This window comes from Cucurbita moschata, unplaced genomic scaffold (genome assembly GCF_002738365.1).
Source record: "Cucurbita moschata cultivar Rifu unplaced genomic scaffold, Cmos_1.0 Cmo_Scf00052, whole genome shotgun sequence".
Classification (NCBI taxonomy): Eukaryota; Viridiplantae; Streptophyta; class Magnoliopsida; order Cucurbitales; family Cucurbitaceae; genus Cucurbita; species Cucurbita moschata.
The window spans coordinates 1309283-1329577 of NW_019268568.1; the positions used below are offsets into that span (position 1 = coordinate 1309283).

Here is a 20295-nt window from a genome sequence, read left to right on the forward strand (position 1 = left end):
TTAGCTAAAGTAGCTAGCTGTAAAAAAAAAAAAAGGTTAATTTTATTCATCTTCTCATACACATTCTCTCTCCTCTGTTTTCCTTGTGGAGTATTAGGATAATGAAAATCAAAGGGTGAAAATGAGAGAAAGAGACCCAAAATTGAGTGGGAGGATAGAGACAAGGACAAGAAAATGCTTTATTTATTTCTTTCTTTCTTTCTTTAAATGTCGTGTCAATACCACTAATAATAAAAACGATGTTTAAATTATAAGTTCGGGCTATGAGTGCAACTGACTTTTTTCTCTAAAAGAGGTTGGTTTTATCGAAACGGTTAAATCTGCTTTGGTTAAAAGAAAAATATGAGTTCTTGGTTTGGCCAATGCGGACTCGACTCAGGATGAGACGAAAGAACTCATGAGTGCAATTGCTGAACACACGATATGAAAATAGTGGCAGTGGTCTTTTCCTTGAAGCTTTGGAGGAACTACTTATATTAAGAGAAAACTCAAATCTTCCCCTCTAAAGTGAGTAAACGGTTAGGATTATGAGATATTATATCATATGGACAACTTGATATAGTTGCAAACGCTCTTAGTAGAAACCCAACTCACACATTAGCCCTAATCACCCACCAAGCTCATAAATATTTAGGCGTAGAACGGTATAAATAGTAATTGTAGCCAAAAATCATCTAGAAAATGAGAAATAATATATTTTAATATCTAATAAATTAAATATATTTAAACATCATAAAATATTCCAATTATATTTAACAATATTGTAGAATTAGGTATGTTTGGTTTAAAAACAAATATGAAACTTAAGTAAAAATAAAAAATAATTAGAATGGAAGATATGAAAGGCTAGAAATAAAAACAAAACAATTAAAAAAAAGTATATGGACCAAAATAGAATTTAAACATATTTACGTTGCATCCCTAACCTAAAATTCATTGAAAAATAATGAGCTTTGGCCCATATTGTTTTTAAGTACTTACAAAAAGTCTTTGGATGAGTGATTTTGGGCCATAACTTTGGTATTATTTATTTGTTATTGAAAATTTTAAATTATATATTTTCAATAATTTTAATAAATTTAGTAATTTAGTGTACTTACCTGCATCAAAATTATTATTATTATTTAACTAACTTCAATAAATGTTAAAAAGATTTTGTGCCGAGATTAAATTTAAAGTTTATTGAACGAACAGAGAATAAAATATAAAATATGATGGAATCGAAAAAAATGACAAAAATGATATTTATTATTATTATTATTTTGTTAGGCAGGAATAAGAATATCTTAATTTTGATCCACATATTAACTTTTCCTACGTAATAAGAAAAGTTAATTGGAGTCTTACTTTTAATTAATTTAAATCTCATATCCTATATTTTAAAAAATATTGAGAAGAAAAAAAAATCAATTTATATCCCTACTGTTTAGAGGGATACATTTAACATGTTCTGTATTAAGATTAAAATTCAAAATTCAAATTCGACACCTATGTAACCTGATATTCCCTTGCGACAAGGTCAAATTACATCCTTACAAACTAAATACAGGTAATTTTAGTATGTTTTGTCCTCACTTACCTGCATTCTAAAAAAGTTTTTAGGAAATTATCTAATATAGAATTGATCCAAACAAAATACACTTGATTTTGGAGTTCTTATGCTTGAGCCAACGAAAGAGAGGTGCACCTTGTTGGTATTCTTAAGTTTTTCTTACTCATCTTATATTCAAAAGTGCTCTCATTCGGACGTGAGCTCAGTTTATTCGCCCCTCTTTTATTTACACTATGAAGATCAAAACGAACTTTTATTTACTTGAGGATGAAGTTTAAACATACAATATAGGTGAGGGTATAAAAACTTGAATCCCTCACCTTCAAAGAATGAACTTGTTTTTAATGAAGTTATTATAATGTATTTATATATGTTATTGACTTGAGGTTTTCAGCCGTCTCCATTTACCAAAAGGAAAAGGATTGAACTTGTTTGGGTGGTTCTTAAGTTGGTCGACCATGTGGAACCCAATGTTGGTCCCAACCATGAAAATGTTAAGATTGACCTCGACCTATGGGAAGTTAGGGTTGGCCTTGGCTTAGTTTTAAATAACCAATCTACACTTATTTGGAATCTGATTACTTTTTAACAACCTCTCTAATATTAGGTGGAGTTGTGAGTGAACTTATGCCATACTCATTTTTTTCGAGTACAAACATATCGAACTTAGCTCATCTACGACTTGAGATATATCTTCAAATTATGAACTATGATGAAAAGTGAGTACTTATACCAAAAAGATATACTTTTTTTCGGGTGACTCATAATTTAGTGTGTTTTAAGTAGTAACAAATTACATTTTTTTTTAAAATTAAAATCATTTTTAAACTTTTAAAACCATTTTGGGCTTATTGGGTCTAAATTTATTGAGCCCAATACCTTTCTTTTTTTTTTTTTTACTAATTTTACTCGGGGGCTCGCCAACTCGAAGATTACTAATTTCTTAAAGTATTTATATTTAAGATATTATTCCTCGACTTGTTGAGGGGTATTGAGAATATTTGTTAAAATTTCTAAATAAATAGATTAGAAATAAAATAGAAAGAACCATAAATGATGCATATCAAAGTCAAATATCATACCTATGGTATATAGTAATGGGAGACTAATTATTCTTGGTAATAAAAGAACTAAATATCTTCAATAGACATGTTGAACCAAATGGTTTTAAAATAGAGTCTCATGTTTATATATCAGATTTTATAAAGTGGGTGTTTAGTCTAAAATCAGAATCCGATGAGCGTAAAAAACACACCAACTTTAGTTTATTGTGGTAACTACATTTCCAAAACGCGTAATTTAGTCCTTGGAATTTTTTTAATATAATTTGGTCATGTTTTTATGAATGCTAGTTAGAATTTAGGAAAATATTGGTTAGGTTGGATGGGAAAAAGTGGTTGATATAATTGGGTGGAGGACTTTTGAAGGGGAAGACCAGAATATATATAAATATAAATATTTTTGTGGGATTGGTTAATAATTGACCAAGAAAAGAAGGTTCTATCCCACCAACCACACGTCTTTTTCGTCAAACTCAAGTTGTGGACTCCATTTCTCTCAATTAAATTTCTAAAATCATACTCAAAATTTCTATTTAATTGTTATTTAGGGTTATCGTATCACTTGGTAAAACGAACTCGAGCTCGTTGTAAATGAGAATCAGTTTAATGTTTGACACTCAAATAAAAAATGGGTATATGAATGAATAGAGGTCACGTCTGAATGAGAACGGTTCTTAAGATAGAATGGCTGAAAAAGATTTAAAGAAAACGAAAGTTTCTGTCTATATACATTTTCTTTTTTGTGGCTCAATTAGAGAAATTTCATGATTAAGCGTGTTTTGCTTCGAACAATTCTATGTTGGGTGACCTCTTGAAAATTTTACTACGATACATGTGGATGAAGACAAAACATGTTAAAATGACAATATCGCAGAGATGTAGAAGAATGTTAGGACTATCAGAGCCGAATCTAGATTTTAAATCCTAAGCATGGGGATACAATTATTGTCTCGAATTAGTATTCCCATGTTTCACTACCAAGGATTGCAAACACATTTTAAATATGGGTACTTAGGTTAGCTTAGTTCAATCACTCCCGGTAGAATCATATAGGTGTGATGAAGGGGGTTTCTCGTTGTTCATAGGATTTATGTCCTTGAAAATATGAGTACTTATGATTCAGGTCGGGTCGTTACAACTCTCTCCCCCGACTTTACCTCAATAAAGATCATCATCATGATTTATGGTATGATTATGAGCACTAAAACTCATATTAAATCTCATCCCCCATTTTACAAGTTGGGAGACATTGGTATTAAACTTCTAAACCTTTTGTTTAGTCTCCGCTGAAATAAACGTGTGTTTTAGTGCATTGACCAAAATTTAACATAAAACTCGATTTGAATTTACAAGACATACAAGTCAATGGTTTCACTCTTGTTTTTGTATATTAAATAAACAACTCGGGGAACCCAAGTTGTGCTGTAAAGTTGACCCAAGGCAGACCAAATCTGTGTATATAAAAATCAGTAACGAACCATCTTTTTAGCATACTCCAACCTCTCCTCCTCCTCTCAAACCTTCAAGCATTCATCAATGGCGGCTTCCCTTCTCCTACTCTTACTTTTCTTTACCTTTCAATGCCAAATTCGAGTTCTCTTCTCCCAAACTATACCAAATCAAGGTATTTCTTCTCTTTTTATCTCTCTATGTGGGTCTAGCTATGAATTTTTATAGGGACAGACAAAAATGTCGATTAGATCTTTAGGTATTTAATTTTATGTTCTTTCTAAACTTTACTTGTGTTCGTGGCTGAGTTGTGTTGGGTTATGACATTTTTGAGATCCGACCCATTATTTGAGTTATAAAATTTTTTAACTAAAACAATGAATCCAACTCAAGCTTATTATAAAATTTTTGAGTTTCTTTTGTAGTTTTTTATTCAAATTTTTATTAAAAGTATGGAAGGTTAGTTTGTAAAACCTTCATTTATATTATTTATTTTTAAATATTTAATTAAAATTTGTTGCTCAATTCCAATATACATTTTGAAAATTAACCTTCCAAATAGTTAAAATTTATTTTTTAAGTCGAATAATGTTGGATGAAAGCCCCACATGGACTATTTTAAGAAATGTTCATGGGTTTATAATCAAATAATACTCTCTTAATAGGTATGAGCCATTTTCATTTAGTCCAGAGTAAAACATGAAAGTTTATACTCAAAGTGGACAATTTCATACCATCGTGGATAGTCGTGGTAGGTTAACATGGTATTAGAGTCAAACCCTAAACTTAATCATGTCAATAGAATTCTTAAATGTCTAATAAATGACTTCAAAATTGGGTTAGATGGATTGAATTTGAATTTTTTTTTTTTTTTAAACTTTTTTTCCTTTTTTTAGATGATAGTTACATGAAGTTTGTACAAAAAGCCAATACGTTACCAACAAGAGAAGAATACGACTACATAATAATAGGGGGAGGAACCGCCGGTTGCCCCTTAGCTGCAACATTATCATCAAACTTCTCCGTCCTTGTTCTTGAAAGAGGAAGTGACCCCAATGCCTTCCCCTCCGTCCTATCCCAACAAGGCCTTGCCAACACTCTCACCGACAACGACGACGGCCTTAACCCGTTTCAGAGATTTGTCTCGGAAGATGGCGTCGAGAACATTAGAGGCCGAGTCCTCGGCGGTGGTAGCATGATCAACGTCGGGTTCTACTCGAGAGCTCAGCCGGAGTTCTTCAAAAGCTCTGGTATCCAATGGGACATGACGGCGGTGGAGAAGGCATACCAATGGATCGAAGAGACGGTCGTGTCTCGACCCGAGTTGAGCCCTTGGCAGTCGGCGTTCCGAGAAGTGCTTTTGGAAGCTGGGGTTGGCCCTGATAATGGATATGATTTGAAACATGGTGTTGGGACAAGAACTGGAGGTTCTATTTTTGATTCTAGAGGTAGAAGACATGGAGCTGTGGAACTTCTCAACAAGGCTGATCCTAGGAATCTCCGAGTTGCAACCCAAGCCACGGTCAAGAGAATCATCTTCTCTCAATCTAATGGTTAGTTTAAATATATATTAATTTTATCACCAAATTTTGAATTTTATTAGAATTCCATCCTCAATATAGATACTTTAGGTGAGATTCTACGTCAAGTTGGGAGGAGAATACATCCTTTATAAGGCCATGGAAACCTCTCCCTAACAAACGGGTTTTAAAAACTTTGAGGAGAACCCCGAAAGAAAAAGCCTAAAGATAAAAATATCTGCTAGCTGTGAATTTGGACTATTACAAATGATATCAGAGTGAGACTCGGGTGATGTGCCTACGTGGAGGCAGTGTGCCAGAAAAGACGCTAGCCCCAAAGGAGTGAATTTGGTAGGGTCCCGCATCGATTAGTGGGAGTTCCACATATTTCTGCATATGTGATGCGTAAGCATACCTGACCCCAACTGGGTGGATTTGGTGGGGTCCCACATATGTCTGCATATGTGATGCGTAAACATGCCTCGCCCCAAACGGGTAGATTTGGTGGAGTCCCACATATTTCTACATATGTGATGCGTAAGCATGCCTGACCCCAAACGAATGGATTTGGTGAGATTCCACATATTTCTGCATATGTGACTTGTAAGCATGCATGAGTTAACGTTAGACTAACAAAATTAGGACGATTAAAGATACAAACAAAATTGAGACGATTAAAGATGTATGTATCCTTTTAATCAATTACTTATTTGAATCCTTTAGGTTTATCTGCAAGTGGAGTCTTATATTCCGATTTCAAAGGCAAACTCCACAAAGCAACCATTTCCAAAAATGGAGAAATCATACTCACCGCCGGCGCTATTGGGAGCCCACATCTTCTCCTCCAAAGTGGGGTTGGCCCAAAATCTCATCTTTCATCCTTAAAACTACCAGTCGTCCTCCATAACCGACATGTCGGCCAATCCATGGCCGATAACCCTCGCTTTGGAGCCGCCATCGTTCTCCCATTTCTCACCCCACCGACGTCCGTACAAGTCGTCGGAACTTTAAAACGCAACATCCACATCGAATCCCTCTCAAGTATATTACCCTTTTCAATCTTCCCACCATTTGGCCTTCTTCCTCCTCGTTCCACCGCCGTGAATCTCAGCCTAGCCGTCTTCGCCGGTAAATTCTCCACCGTGTCCTCCGTCGGCAGCCTCCGTCTCGACGGGAGAAAAAACCCAATTGTACGATTTAACTACTTATCACATCCGGATGATGTTGAACGGTGCGTTGAAGGGGTTAGAAAAGTTGGGGATTTGGTGAATACCAAAAGTATGGAGAGGATTAAAACAGGGGATTTGGAGGGTAAAAAGGGGTTTAAGTTTTTGGGTTCTCCGTTGCCAGAAAACATGTCGGATTATAAATTGGTCGGAGATTTCTGTCGGAAAACGGTGACGACGTTTTGGCATTACCATGGAGGATGTTTGGTCGGAAAAGTGGTGGACGATAATTACAGAGTGATCGGAATTAAGAAGCTTCGTGTTGTTGATGGTTCGACTTTTTCTCTGTCGCCGGGAACCAATCCGATGGCCACCGTGATGATGTTGGGCAGGTGGGTCGTCGGTTTTGTTTTAAATTTAAAATTTTTCACCAACCCTTTTTACAATCATTAAATTCTAACATTCAAAATTTCACTTCTGGAAATGTTTTTGCAGGTATGTTGGCCTCAAGATGTTGCAACAGAGATTGGGTTAGGGTGGATGAATTTTTTTTGTAATTCGTTGAATAATAAGTTAACCGTTCGTGAAATTGTAATTGATACTTTATTGATTGAGCTATGTTCAAATGGAGAATTGAATTTATTGAAATCTCTATTCATATGAGATCTTTCTCGATACCAAAAACTAAGTCATAAGAGTTTATAATCCAAGTGAGGTTCATCCCTTTGTGCTTGCCATTTTTGGATCATATTGGATAATATATGGGGTAGTGCTTCATCTCAAAACTTAATTAGTAAGATGAGAAGTAACACGTGTCTCATCTCAAATTTGGATCATATTTGCTTGCGGCGAACTTGGGTTATTACAAATAGTATTATAGTTAGACATAGCGAAAACGCTAGGCCTCTAAAGGGATAGATTGTGAGAACCCACATCAATTATAGATGAAACGAAACATTTTTTATAAAGATGCAATGGTGACAATACATAAAATTGTAGGTCATCAAAGAAGATTTACAATATCTTGCTTTTCTAATGTGATTTATTTAATATGAGGTACTAACGTATTAAGAGTATTTATTCAATATTTTCTTTAAAATAATTATTACTTTCTAAAATATTTATCACAAGATTGGAAAAGACATTGCAATAATGATGCTGCCATTGTTATTTAAGATTCCAAGGCATTAATTAAAGAAAGAGAAAAATATAATAAATAAATTGCAATAAATATGAGTTGGGAGAAATTTATTAGGGATCTCTTCCAATGCCGACCAATTAAGATAGCTACTAGCATACATCACCACAAAAAAAATAAAAAAAATAAAAAAAATAAAAATTAGAATACCATTTACTAAGACTTCATACTAATAATAAAAAAAGTTAGAATTATTTAACAAAAACATTGTTTTATATTTCCATTTCAATTATTTAATTGACATTTCTTAGTATGACTTTTTTGTCCCTTTCGATATTCGATACCTCGTTTAACAAAACAATATTTATTATTTAACTAAAACTACCATATTTATAAAATAAATAGAGTGTTCGAGGACTAAATTAATTAATATATCTATAAAATGTTATTTTGTTTAAAAAAATATTCATAAACTTTTAGATTTTCAATTTCTTTTTTAAACCAATGGAATCAGTTACTATTTTGTTTAAAAATATCTTTAAACTTTTAGTACCACGTCTAAAAAAATACTCATAAAATTTTAAGAGTAACATTAACACACTTAATATTTATTAAAAAAAATTTAAAAATTTTAAAATTGATCGTTGATATATGGACGAAAACCATCTATGAATATCTGATAGATCATCTCTATATTTTTTATTTTTTATTTCTAAAAATTGGTATTGATGTAGGGGTGTATATATATTGTTATATTTGCAATTATTTATAGTTGAGTTGGTGCAATAATTTAAACATATAGATAATGAAAGCAATTGATGGGCGAAAGAAAAGGCAAAGGATTTAGGCATTATTGACAAAATGCTGCCGTGCCTTAGCAGTCTCCTCATTTTTGTCGACTAATGTCGGCAGTGATATTAATTCAAAATGTGCGTACGTGTTCTATATTGACCGATGAAAACAAAATTATTTGATTGGATAATGTTGCCCTTAAAATTTGCAAAAAACTATTATTTTCTTTAGGTAGTTTCAATGATCTACTCATTTCACAATACCTTATTTAAAACATGTATAGAAAATTATTTTGTTGTAACGAGACTTTAGGAACATGATTAGAATATTAAAACAATGGAAAATTGACGTAGAATAGAAAATTCGTTGCAAATATCATTACCTGTAGGATGCCACTGTCTTTATCTTAAGAAAAAAATTGAATATTAAAAATAGGATTATTTGTCTGTCATGATTTAGATCTAAAAATTTGGTATTTGGGTTTTTTGTTTTTAATTTTTTTTAATTTTTTCGAGATGTTTATCATTTTCAAACACAATTCTATGTACATTAAACCCATTAGACGAACATAACTTTTATGAACAACGAAAGAAAGAGAAATTGTAATAAGAAGAGATACTTGGTTACGAGGGAGAGAGTAATTTAAAAGGAGTGGGGAGACAGAGATCTAAGAGAAGAAACAAAATTTCAACCTAATCCTCGTTCATCTTGATTTGGTCAACCTTCAATTTCCATCATTTTCTTACCATTTTAATTTAACATATTCAACAAGTTTGACTAACTTAAGACAACGATATGTTGAGGATTGTTAGAGTCCCACATTTGCTAATTAAATAGAAGATCATTGATATAAGTGAAGGACATTATCTCTAATGAAACGAGACGTTTTGGAGAAACCAGAAACATGGAAGATCATTATTACTAATATGGTATTAGACTCATGCTCTTATCTTAACTTAGTAATGTCAATAGTGTTGGATGATGGAAGTCCCACATTGACTAATTTAGGGTGTGATCATGGGTTTATAAGTGAGGAATACTAACTCCATTGGTATGAGGCCTTTTGGGGAAGCCCAAAGCAAAGCCACGAGAGCTTATGCTCAAAGTGGACAATATCATACCATTGTAGAAAGTCGTGTTCATCTAACAAATATAATTTGTTCGAGAACTCTAGATCATATAGTCTTTGTTAATTAAGGAAAAGATCACGAGTGTCGTTTTGGTAGAGGATAAATAGGAACCTAATTGCATAGAAGCCTCTAAAAACGTAACATTGAGTTGATGTTACCACATCGATTATATATAAAATAAATTATTTTATAGCATTATCAACGTGTTAAGTTAGAAGTGAGAACATCGATCCAAGGAAAAAAAAAAGTGAGATTATTATAGCAAATGATAATTTTTTTTTTCTTGGCTAAAAGTCAATGACACGTTCATTGTATTTCAAAAAAGGAAATCATGAATTTTTCATTATTACATGTCACTATTATCTTTAACTTAATTTATCAATTGGGTCCAAAAATTATAAATTTATTATAATGTTAACCACATTTTATAAAACTAAAATAATACTAAATTACTCAACATTTACCAACAAACTATTCTCTATTTTTATGCCCAAAAACTCTTATAAAATATATTTATTTTTATGCTCAAAAACTCTTATAAAATATTTTCAAAGAGTCTAGTGGCATAATAGATATTATTCGTTTTGACTTCGTCGTGAACCTCACAATTTTAAAACGCACCTCTAAGTTAGAATTTGCTAGCAATGGATTTAGGTTGTTATCAATGGTATCAGAGTTCAACACTGGGTGGTGTGCCAACGAAGAAGTCGGACACTCAAGGAAGATGAATTGTGAAATCACATATCAGTTGAAGAGAGAAACAAAACATTCGTTATACCTTTCTCTAATAGACATGTTTTAAAACCTTGAGGCTGACGGCAACATGTAACAAACAAAAGCAGACAATATCTTTTAGGGGTGGATTTGAGCGGTATGATCTCACCTTTTTTAGGATAATGAAAATTAAAAAAAGAAAATTATTTAAAAATGTGCAGCACACAAGAGAAGACCAGCTTGGTTGGAAATCAATAGTAATTTAGTTGCATTCAAATTAATAGTGGAACTTTGTATGTTTATAAATACCCAACACGGTTGCGAACTTCGAAGATATAAACAATTATGGAGCGTTCCATCGCTACCATTCTCTTTCTCATTCTCATCTCTACCTTTCAATTCGGAGCCATCTCCTCCAACACTATCCCCGATCAAGGTATGAATTAAACCCTCTTTCTAGTTCATTTCTATAAAAATTTATATTCGTTTCTTTATAAATTTTAGGTGTAAGATATCACAGCGAGTGTAGAGAAGAACGAAACATTTTTTATAAGGGTCTGGAAATCTTTCCCTAGCAAACTCGTTTTAAAACATTGAGAAGAAACTTGGAAGGGAAAGCCCAGAGAGAACAATATTTATTAGCGGTGGACTTGAGCTGTTACAATAGAAGTATTCTCGAGTTGTGTCGAGTTGGATTAGAACATTTTTTAGACCCAATCCCGTTAAGAATGAGAAATAGAGATGGGTTTAAAGGGATGATATATCTTGTGAAAGGTGATCATAATTCATCCGTCATCCTCTTCTGATCTCTGTCAATTTTCTTCTAATATGTTCTTTATCTTCTCCTGCTCTGATACTATGTTAAGAATGAGAAACCTAGGTGGGATCGAAAGTCCAAGAAACATAAGTTGGCACCATAGAGATTAGAAGAGGACGACGGAATTTTGATCCCACCTACGTTTCTCGAACTTTTGATCCCACTTATATTTCTGGGACTTTCGATAACTTTTGATCCTACTTATGTTTCCTATTCTTAATATGGTATCAAAGCTTTTCATTCTTAACAAATTTAACTGTTCCTCTTGTCAATTTTTCAAACGAAATGACCCTTGTTAAATAATGACTAATCAATTTTTCAAACTAAATGACCCTGGTTAAATAACAACTAATCCAACTATTAGGTTAGATTGATTTGAATGGTTCAAATTATTTATTTAATCCTTCAAATAAAAATAGGAAAAATATATATTTTTTAAAATTAGTTATAAAATTCAACCTATGAATGACACGTTCCTAATTAAACCCGGATCATTAGTAAGAGACCAATGGGAAGCCGAAATCAAACCCATGAGAGCTCAAAAGAGACAATATGATATCATTGTGAGAGTCGTTCATCTAAAGGAGAATCTACCATCCATTTGAATCCAACCACAGATAATGATTTTACTGTCCCAAAATAAAAATTGATTGTTTTGAGCTCTGTTTGTTCAGATGTTAGCTACATGAAATTCGTGCACAACGCCGGCGATCTACCAGAAAAACAAGAATACGACTACATAATAATAGGAGGAGGAGCCGCCGGTTGCCCATTAGCTGCAACATTATCATCAAAATTCAAAGTCCTCCTTCTCGAGAGAGGCAGCGAACCCAACAAATACCCCTCCGTCTTAAACGAACAAGGTCTATTAAACGCCTTCTTAGCACAAGACGATGGCCAAAACCCCTTCCAACGCTTCACCTCCGAAGACGGCGTGGAGAACATCAGAGGCCGCATTCTCGGCGGCAGCACCATGGTCAATGCCGGCTTCTACTCAAGAGGCCATCGCCAATTCTTCGAGACAGCCGGCGTCAATTGGGACATGGAAATGGTGGAGAACGCTTATCAATGGGTCGAAGAAACCGTCGTTTCCAAGCCAATTTTGAACGCTTGGCAATCCGCTTTTAAATCAGCGTTATTGGAAGCCGGCGTTGGCCCTGATAATGGGTTCAATTTGACACACCTTATCGGCACTAAAACCGGCGGCTCCATCTTTGATGGCAAAGGCAATAGACATGGCGCGGTGGAGCTTCTCAATAAAGCAGAGCCCATGAATCTTAAAGTCGCTGTTAACGCCACTGTCCGGCAAATCCTCTTTAATGGATTATCAGCAAATGGGGTGTCATATTCAGATTCAAAAGGGAAGATTCATACAGCGTTTATCCGCAAGAAAGGTGAGATTTTTTTAAGCGCCGGCGCCATCGGAAGTCCTCTGCTTCTCCTTCAAAGTGGGGTTGGCCCAAAATCTCATCTTTCATCGTTGAAACTCCCCGTCGTCCACCATCAGCCCTACGTCGGCGAATTCATGTCCGACAATCCCCGTTTCGGCGCCACCATTGTGCTTCCATTCCAATTGGCTTCTTCCTCTGTAAAAGTCGTCGGGACATTACAGGACAATGTGCATTTACAAGCTTTTGCGAGCCCTGCACCATTTTTGGCGCCCCCAACTTTCAGTCTTCTTCCACCTCAAGCCACTTCGATCAACCCCAGCTTGGTTATTTTTGTTGGGAAATTCTCGGAAGTTCATTCTGAGGGATTTCTCCGTTTAAATTCCACCACCGATGCGAAGAACAATGTAATTGTTCGATTTAATTATTATTCGCATCCGGATGATCTTGCTCGATGTGTTGAAGGAGTTAGAAAAGTGGGGGATTTGCTTAAAACCCAAACGATGGAAAAGATTAAGACTCAAGATTTGGAGGGTAATAAAGGGTTTCAGTTTATGGGGGTTCCGTTGCCGGAAAATTTAGGGGATGATAGCTCCGTTGAAGAGTATTGCCGGAAAACAGTGACGACTTATTGGCATTACCATGGTGGATGTTTGGTCGGAAAAGTGGTCGACGGTGATTACAGAGTCATCGGAATGAAGAATTTGCGTGTGGTGGATGGCTCCACGTTCTCCGATTCGCCGGGAACTAATCCTATGGCCACTCTCATGATGCTTGGCCGGTGAGTTCTTAAGCTACAGAGATTTTGTCGTTGTCTTTTTATTTCCATGAACTAATAATTTTGAAATTATTTTGCAGATATGTTGGGCTTAAGGTGCTGCAAGAAAGATCAAGTTAAGGAGTGTCGATCAAGAGAGATTATTGCTTGACATTGTTGGATTGTATGTGTTTTGATCGTTGCTATATATATTTTTAGTTTATAAAGATTGTATACGAGTTTAAGAAATAAAAAGATGTGTTTTTTTTTTATTCCCAAGAACTTGGATAAACTTTACGTTTTATGTTTTAATTCTTAAAATGGGACTGATCGCTAAATTTGAACTTATTATTAGCTAATGTGTTGTTGCCTGCAAAAGAAACTAGAAAATAGTTTGAATTTTGGGATGTTTCTCCGAGGAAAAGTATATAAATGCTCCATGGATGAGATTTCGAGAGACTTTTGAGAGAAAGCGACGAGCACGCAGTGACGGACAGATCTCAATTACCGACATGCGGAGGCCAAAATAGAGCATAGATAGTCGCCAAAGTTCAGATCTGAGAAGAGACAGACGTCAGAATCATAAACTCTCGTGAATTTGCTTTTGATTTCCCCCAAAATGCCTCATATACCAATAAGATTTATTCCTCAGTGATAAACTCATGATCAACCCCTTAATTAGTCGGACTTCTTCTCAACAATGCTCAACAATAGAAGAGTTAGAGAGTCAGATTGAGAATCCAGCCGCCTAGATACGCATTATCACACACACCTCACGACCCAAAGCTAACGTACGTCTGTCTTCAGCCCGCATGACGACCTAACATGCGTGCACTTTAGACCGTGTGATGTCCACAACCAACCCACTTGCTTCACGTGACTAGCGATTGCCCTGCCTTCGGCCTCATACGACTCGGCTCGACTTACTTGGCTCTGACAGCTTGGAAACAACTTATTTGGCTCGATATTCAACATGTAATCTAACTCGTACGCAAAATATGTGATGTACGATAGAAAGATTTGGTGACAACCCTAATCGACCTTTTCTCCGATTACAGAGTTCACACAACATAATGTTTGAAGCAACATTTGAAGCAAGAAGATTCAAACGCAAAAAATCTGCTATTCCAACAAAAAATCTCAAATATGGGGGCCACCTTAAAGTAGACTCGATGCAACACGATTGAGCTTGTCCCTACAAAGACAAGCATGACAACAAAATCTTCGTTGATGGATGGAGAGAAAAGTTATGTGTGCCACAATCTATCGCCAAACACAGTCACCTCATGATTTAGCGCATAATCTTACAAACAGACAAGAGTGCTATAGTATTAGTTGGGTCCCAAAACGATTTGACTAGTATATTTTTGCTGTTGTAGTGGAAGCTAAAGCAATATCGATCGTACTCACACACTTATAAATATAAATTAAACAAAGAGACAAAGATTTACTTAGTTCACAGCGAACAAAATCTTCTACCTCCACAAATGATAACCAATCACTGTTATCAAAGTGTTTATAAGTATATCTCTCACACTCATCGATGATTCTATACACTTATATTACATTCATTAATAAGTTAGTTGAATACTTAAAAATTTTCCCATAAATTTATTTTCATAATTATGGTAGGTTGAGTCCAATATCATCTTTAGTTTCCATTTGGAATTAGAGACAGGTTGCAAAAGTAAAATGAGTTATTATGGGCATTAATTAAGTATTTAATTTAATAACTTGTTATAGACTAACATATTAGAAAATATCTTTAAACCAAATAAAACAATAAAAGTTGACTTTTTCTCTAATTACATACAATCGTGTGTCTATATAAACATCGCAACTATGGAGGAATGAGTTCATGGAGAATTCAACCATGCCTACCTTTCTCCTCCTCGTACTTCTCTTTCTCTCTCACTCCCAATTACTACTCTTAATCTCTACCAACACTCGACCCAATCAAGGTAAATTCCTTCGATCTTTCTTCTTCTTGTTCTTCCAATCTCTAAAGTTCTTGTTATGGCTCGGCTGATTGTTGAGATATACTCACTCTTACGCTGAATTAATTTTGAGCATGGAGATTGTGAATGTTACAACGTGTTCTATCCAATCCTAATCAACCATATCTAGGCTTAAATAGAGTAATTAAGATATGGTTAGGATAATAATTTTTTTTTTCTCTATCGTTCCTTACCACATGTTCACATTACTTATTCATAATATGTAATTCAGAGACGAACCAAGGCAGAATTTGGTAAGCATGTGACACCTAAGTAAATGAAGGGTACGTGAATGAACCAAGACCATATCTGAATGAGAGTGATCGTATGAATAGGAGGATTAAGAACGACATCATACAATATTTGAAAGATACTACCTATACAAAAAAAAGTGCACCTTACTTTTTGGTAATTCATTTATAAGAACTTCATAGTTAAGCGTGTATTGCTTAGAGCAATTCTATGTTATAAATAAGATAAATCATGCTGGAAAAACTCGTATTCATTTGTGGGGATAGTATTCACTCTTAGAAGTAAAGAGTAAGTAACGTGAACATGTTGTAGGGAATGCAGACAATTTAATCCATAAAGTTTTGATCCTTATACTTATATTTTGTAACAATTTAGTTTGTTAAATTAAGCCGCTGATAATTTAGTCGTTATAGTTTATGATTTATAACAATTTAATCTCTATCGTGAAAATCTAATGAACGATCATATTTGTATGATTTTTTCTTTTTGTGTAGATATTAGCTACATGAAATTCGTACACGATGGCAATGATTTCCCAGAAAAGGAAGAGTATGACTACATAATTGTAGGGGGAGGAACGGCAGGGTGCCCATTAGCTGCAACATTATCAAAAAACTTCTCAACCCTCCTTATTGAAAGAGGCAGTGAACCCAATAAATACCCATCAGTGCTTAAAGAACAAGCTTTACTCAACGTTTTCACCGTTGAAGATGATGGCAAAAATCCCTACAATCGTTTCACTTCCAAGGAGGGTGTGCAGAACCTAAGAGGGCGCGTTCTCGGTGGCACTAGCATGATCAACGGCGGCGTGTACTCGAAACCGAACACAGATTTCTTCAAAACACAGTTAGGGGTGCAGAAATTTGACATGGAAATGGTGGAGAAGGCGTATAAATGGGTTGAAGAGGCTTTGGTGTATAGGCCGAGTTTGAATGCTTGGCAAAATGCTTTTAGAAGGATTCTTGTTGAAGGAGGAATTGTGCCTGATAATGGGTTTGAGTTGAGAGACGTTGTGGGTACTAAAATTACTGGTTCTATTTTTGATGAGAATGGGAATAGGCATGGAGCTGTGGAGCTTCTCAACAAGGCACGACCCGGAAATCTCAAAGTCGCTATTCGGGCAACTGTCGAAAGAATTATCTTCTCTGGTTAGTGTTTCGATTCTGTTTGTTGTTGCTGTTGTGAAAAGAGCATACATTTCATAATAAGTATTATAGTGGAGAAAACACTAACTAGTAATGCTTCTACAATTTGTCAACCAGTACCGATTCTACTCGTAATGTTTCGTTCCCCTCTTCAACCAATGTGGGATCTTACAATCCACTCCCTTGAGAGCTCAGAGTCGGTTCGGTGTCTGGTTCTGACACCCTTTGTAATAGTCCAAGCTCACCGCTAGGGGATATTGTCATCTTTTGAGTTTTCCCTTCCAAGCTTCCCCTCAATGTTTTAAAAACGCGTCTTAAGGAGAGGTTTTCACACTCTAACAAGGAATGCTTTGTTCCACTCTCTAACCAATGTGGGATCTCACAATCCACCATATTTGGGAGCCCAACGTCCTCGCAGGCACACCACTTGGTGCCTCTAATACCATTTGCAACCGTTCAAGTCTACTGCCAATAGATATTGTCCTCTTTTGGCTTTCTCTTTCGAGCTTCCTTCAAGATTTTTAAAACGCCTCTATTGGATAAAGATTTTCATACCCTAACAAGGAATGTTTCGTTCCCCTCTCAACCAATATGAGATCTCACAATCCACCCCTCTTAGGGGTCCGACGTCCTCGTTAGCACAACATTTAATGTCTATTTCTGATACCATTTGTAATGGTCCAAGTCCACCGCCAGCACATATTGTCCTATTTGGACCTTCTCTTTCGAGCTCCCCCTCAATATTTTTAAAACGCGTCTACTAGAGAAAGATTTCCACACCCTAACAAGAAATGTTTCGTTCCCTCTCCAACCGATGTGGTATCTCACAATCCACCCCTCTCGGGAGCCCAGGATCCTCGCTGACACACCGAGACTAACTCTGATACCATTTGTAACAATCCAAGTCCACCACTAACAGATATTATCCTCCTTGAACTTTCTACCAAATCTACTACTACCCCATAATTTAGTAACTTATTCTACCTGTATGAACTGTTTATAGGATCATCAGCAAGTGAGGTTTTGTATTCTGATTCAAAAGGAAAGCTACACACAGCAGTCGTCCACAAGAATGGAGAGATAATTCTGAGTGCCGGAGCCATTGGAAGCCCACAGCTTCTTCTCCTAAGTGGGGTTGGCCCAAAATCCCATCTTTCATCCTTAAACATTCCCCTCATCCTCCACAACCCACACGTGGGTGAGTTCATGAAGGACAATCCCCGTGTCGGCGTCGTTCCAATTCTTCCATTTCCACTAGACTTCACCTCTTCAAAGGTGATCGGAATCTCAAACAACAACACCTACTACTTCCAATCCATCGCCAGCACATCACCCTTCTCAATCCCCCCTTCTTTCAGCCTCCTTCCCCCCAACTCCACGTCCGTCAACCTCACCGTAGCTACCATCGGCGGCAAATTCTCCAAACTCGCCTCCGTCGGCTCTCTCCGCCTGAACTCCTCCACCGACGTCAAAACCAACCCCATTGTGCGATTCAATTACTATTCTAACCCTGCTGATATTCAGCTCTGCGTTGGAGGAGTGAGAAAAGTGGGGGATTTTCTAAAAACCCAAATCATACAAAACATTAAAACCAGGGATTTGGAGGGTAATAGAGTAATTCAGTTTTTAGGGCCTCCGTTGCCGGAAAACTTGTCGGATTATAGCTCTGTGGCGGAGTTTTGTAAGAGAACAGTCACAACGTATTGGCATTACCATGGTGGATGTTTGGTCGGAAAAGTGGTCGACGGTAATTATAGTGTCATCGGACTAAAGAATCTTCGTGTTCTTGACGGCTCCACTTTTGCCGTCTCGCCGGGATCTAACCCTATTGCCACCCTCATGATGCTCGGCCGGTTAGTTGTTAATATAATAAATAATTGAGTTGTCAATTTAGGGAATGATCCTGGGTTTATAAACAAACAATACTCTCCCTATTGATGGGGCCTCTTGAAGAAGCCCAAAGCAAAGCTACGAGAGCTTATGCTCAAAGTGGACAATGTCATGCCATTGTGGAGAGTCGGTGTTTATCTAAACTTAGTCGTCCCAATATATTGGTAAATCCTGAAATGTCGAACAAAGGAGGTCTCCTCAAAGGCAGTAAAAAATGACTAAGACTCCAAAGGAGTTGAGCCTCGATTAAGGGGAGACATACTTTGTTCTAGAGGAGGTGTTGGATGATGAAAGTCCCACATCGGCTAATTTAAAGCCTTTTAGAGAAGCCCAAAACAAAATCATGATAACTTAGGTTCAAAGGGGACAATATCATACCAGTGGAGAGTCATATATATAAAATAAAAAATATAATTTTTGTTTAATTATTTTTGCAGGTATGTTGGGCTTCAAATGCTAAAACAACGAGGGGTGTAATAAAATGGCAAATTGGAAGAAAAATAGCCATTTTTAGATGAAAAATGTCTATTTCTGCTCCATTTCAAAAATTAAAATAATTATAAACGTATACTTTTCTTTGTATTTTCTTATATATATATATATATATATATATATAATAAATAAAGATGTTTAATTAAAGCTTTGGACTTGATTAGCATTTCACTGGTTTCGTTATTAGCGTGGGTTTTACGTAACCATAATAGCTTGGACCATTCAAGAAACTTTAGTAATAACCTATTTAAGTATTAATAACAATTAATTAAAAATTTTGTATAATGCTACAAGAAAGATTAATAAAGGCCAAGAATTAAAAGATTTGACCATTTCATAAAAAACACAATTTTGTAAATCCAAAACCATATTGCATAATTTTTTTTTTTTTTTTGTAAGGTTAAAATTTGATCTCTTATGCAATAATAAATAATATTGAAAATATATATATTATTAACTCGAGGGATAAAACATTTTCTTATTCGTTTATATGAATTTTGGGAGAATATAGTTAAAGATAGAATAATATATTTAAATATTTAATATATCGAAGTTATAATTTTACTTAAATTATATTTAAAAATTATAAAAATATCTCAATATATATCTAACCCATCTCATCCAAGTTTAAATATATATTTTTATTTAATGTATTTATATATTGATTATTTTAATATTTAATCTATTAAATACAAGAAATATGTTTTTTTTTTAATTTCTAACCTGTCAAATTAAATATATTTTTCTTCTTTTATATATTTTAGGTCGACCATTTAAATTAAATATATTTTTCTATTAAATATTAGTGAACACTTCAAATTGAATCTATTTTTTTCATAATGTTGTAGACCCACGTAGGTAGAAGTGAACTTTGAGGAGCATATTAAGACTAGTACCAAGAATAATTAGCAACTCCTACTTAGAGTAACTATGTAAATGGCTTCACTGTTGGCTTAGTTGGATGACTTGTTTGCTATATGAATGACGTGTGTCCTATGGCCTTACACGTGTCGTGTGTTATGATTATTAACTTGT

At 35.2% G+C, this 20295-nt stretch overlaps 3 protein-coding genes across 4 annotated transcripts; all 3 read left to right on the forward strand.

Annotated features, from left to right (window-relative positions):
• Nucleotides 1-4098: 4098 nt before the first annotated feature.
• On the forward strand, nucleotides 4099-7373 carry LOC111436125 ((R)-mandelonitrile lyase 1-like). Its single transcript, XM_023073814.1, has 4 exons — nucleotides 4099-4237; nucleotides 4959-5615; nucleotides 6306-7140; nucleotides 7244-7373. The coding sequence occupies exons 1-4, from the start codon at nucleotides 4150-4152 to the stop codon at nucleotides 7281-7283; spliced, it is 1620 nt and encodes a 539-aa protein (XP_022929582.1). The 5' UTR covers nucleotides 4099-4149; the 3' UTR covers nucleotides 7284-7373.
• A 3479-nt stretch (nucleotides 7374-10852) lies between these two features.
• On the forward strand, nucleotides 10853-13758 carry LOC111436113 ((R)-mandelonitrile lyase 1-like). 2 transcript variants are annotated; one of them, XM_023073795.1, is made up of 3 exons: nucleotides 10853-10959; nucleotides 11985-13508; nucleotides 13586-13758. In XM_023073795.1, exons 1-3 carry the CDS (start codon nucleotides 10868-10870, stop codon nucleotides 13623-13625), a joined length of 1656 nt encoding a protein of 551 aa, XP_022929563.1. In that variant the 5' UTR covers nucleotides 10853-10867; the 3' UTR covers nucleotides 13626-13758. The 2 variants fall into 2 exon arrangements, with proteins under 2 accessions (XP_022929563.1, XP_022929564.1); XM_023073796.1 differs by having other exon boundaries at nucleotides 10853-10958; nucleotides 12014-13508.
• A 1584-nt stretch (nucleotides 13759-15342) lies between these two features.
• LOC111436223 ((R)-mandelonitrile lyase 1-like) lies at nucleotides 15343-19327 on the forward strand. Its single transcript, XM_023073956.1, has 4 exons — nucleotides 15343-15445; nucleotides 16228-16881; nucleotides 17882-18731; nucleotides 19206-19327. Exons 1-4 carry the CDS (start codon nucleotides 15343-15345, stop codon nucleotides 19243-19245), a joined length of 1647 nt encoding a protein of 548 aa, XP_022929724.1. The 3' UTR covers nucleotides 19246-19327.
• Nucleotides 19328-20295: the final 968 nt, after the last annotated feature.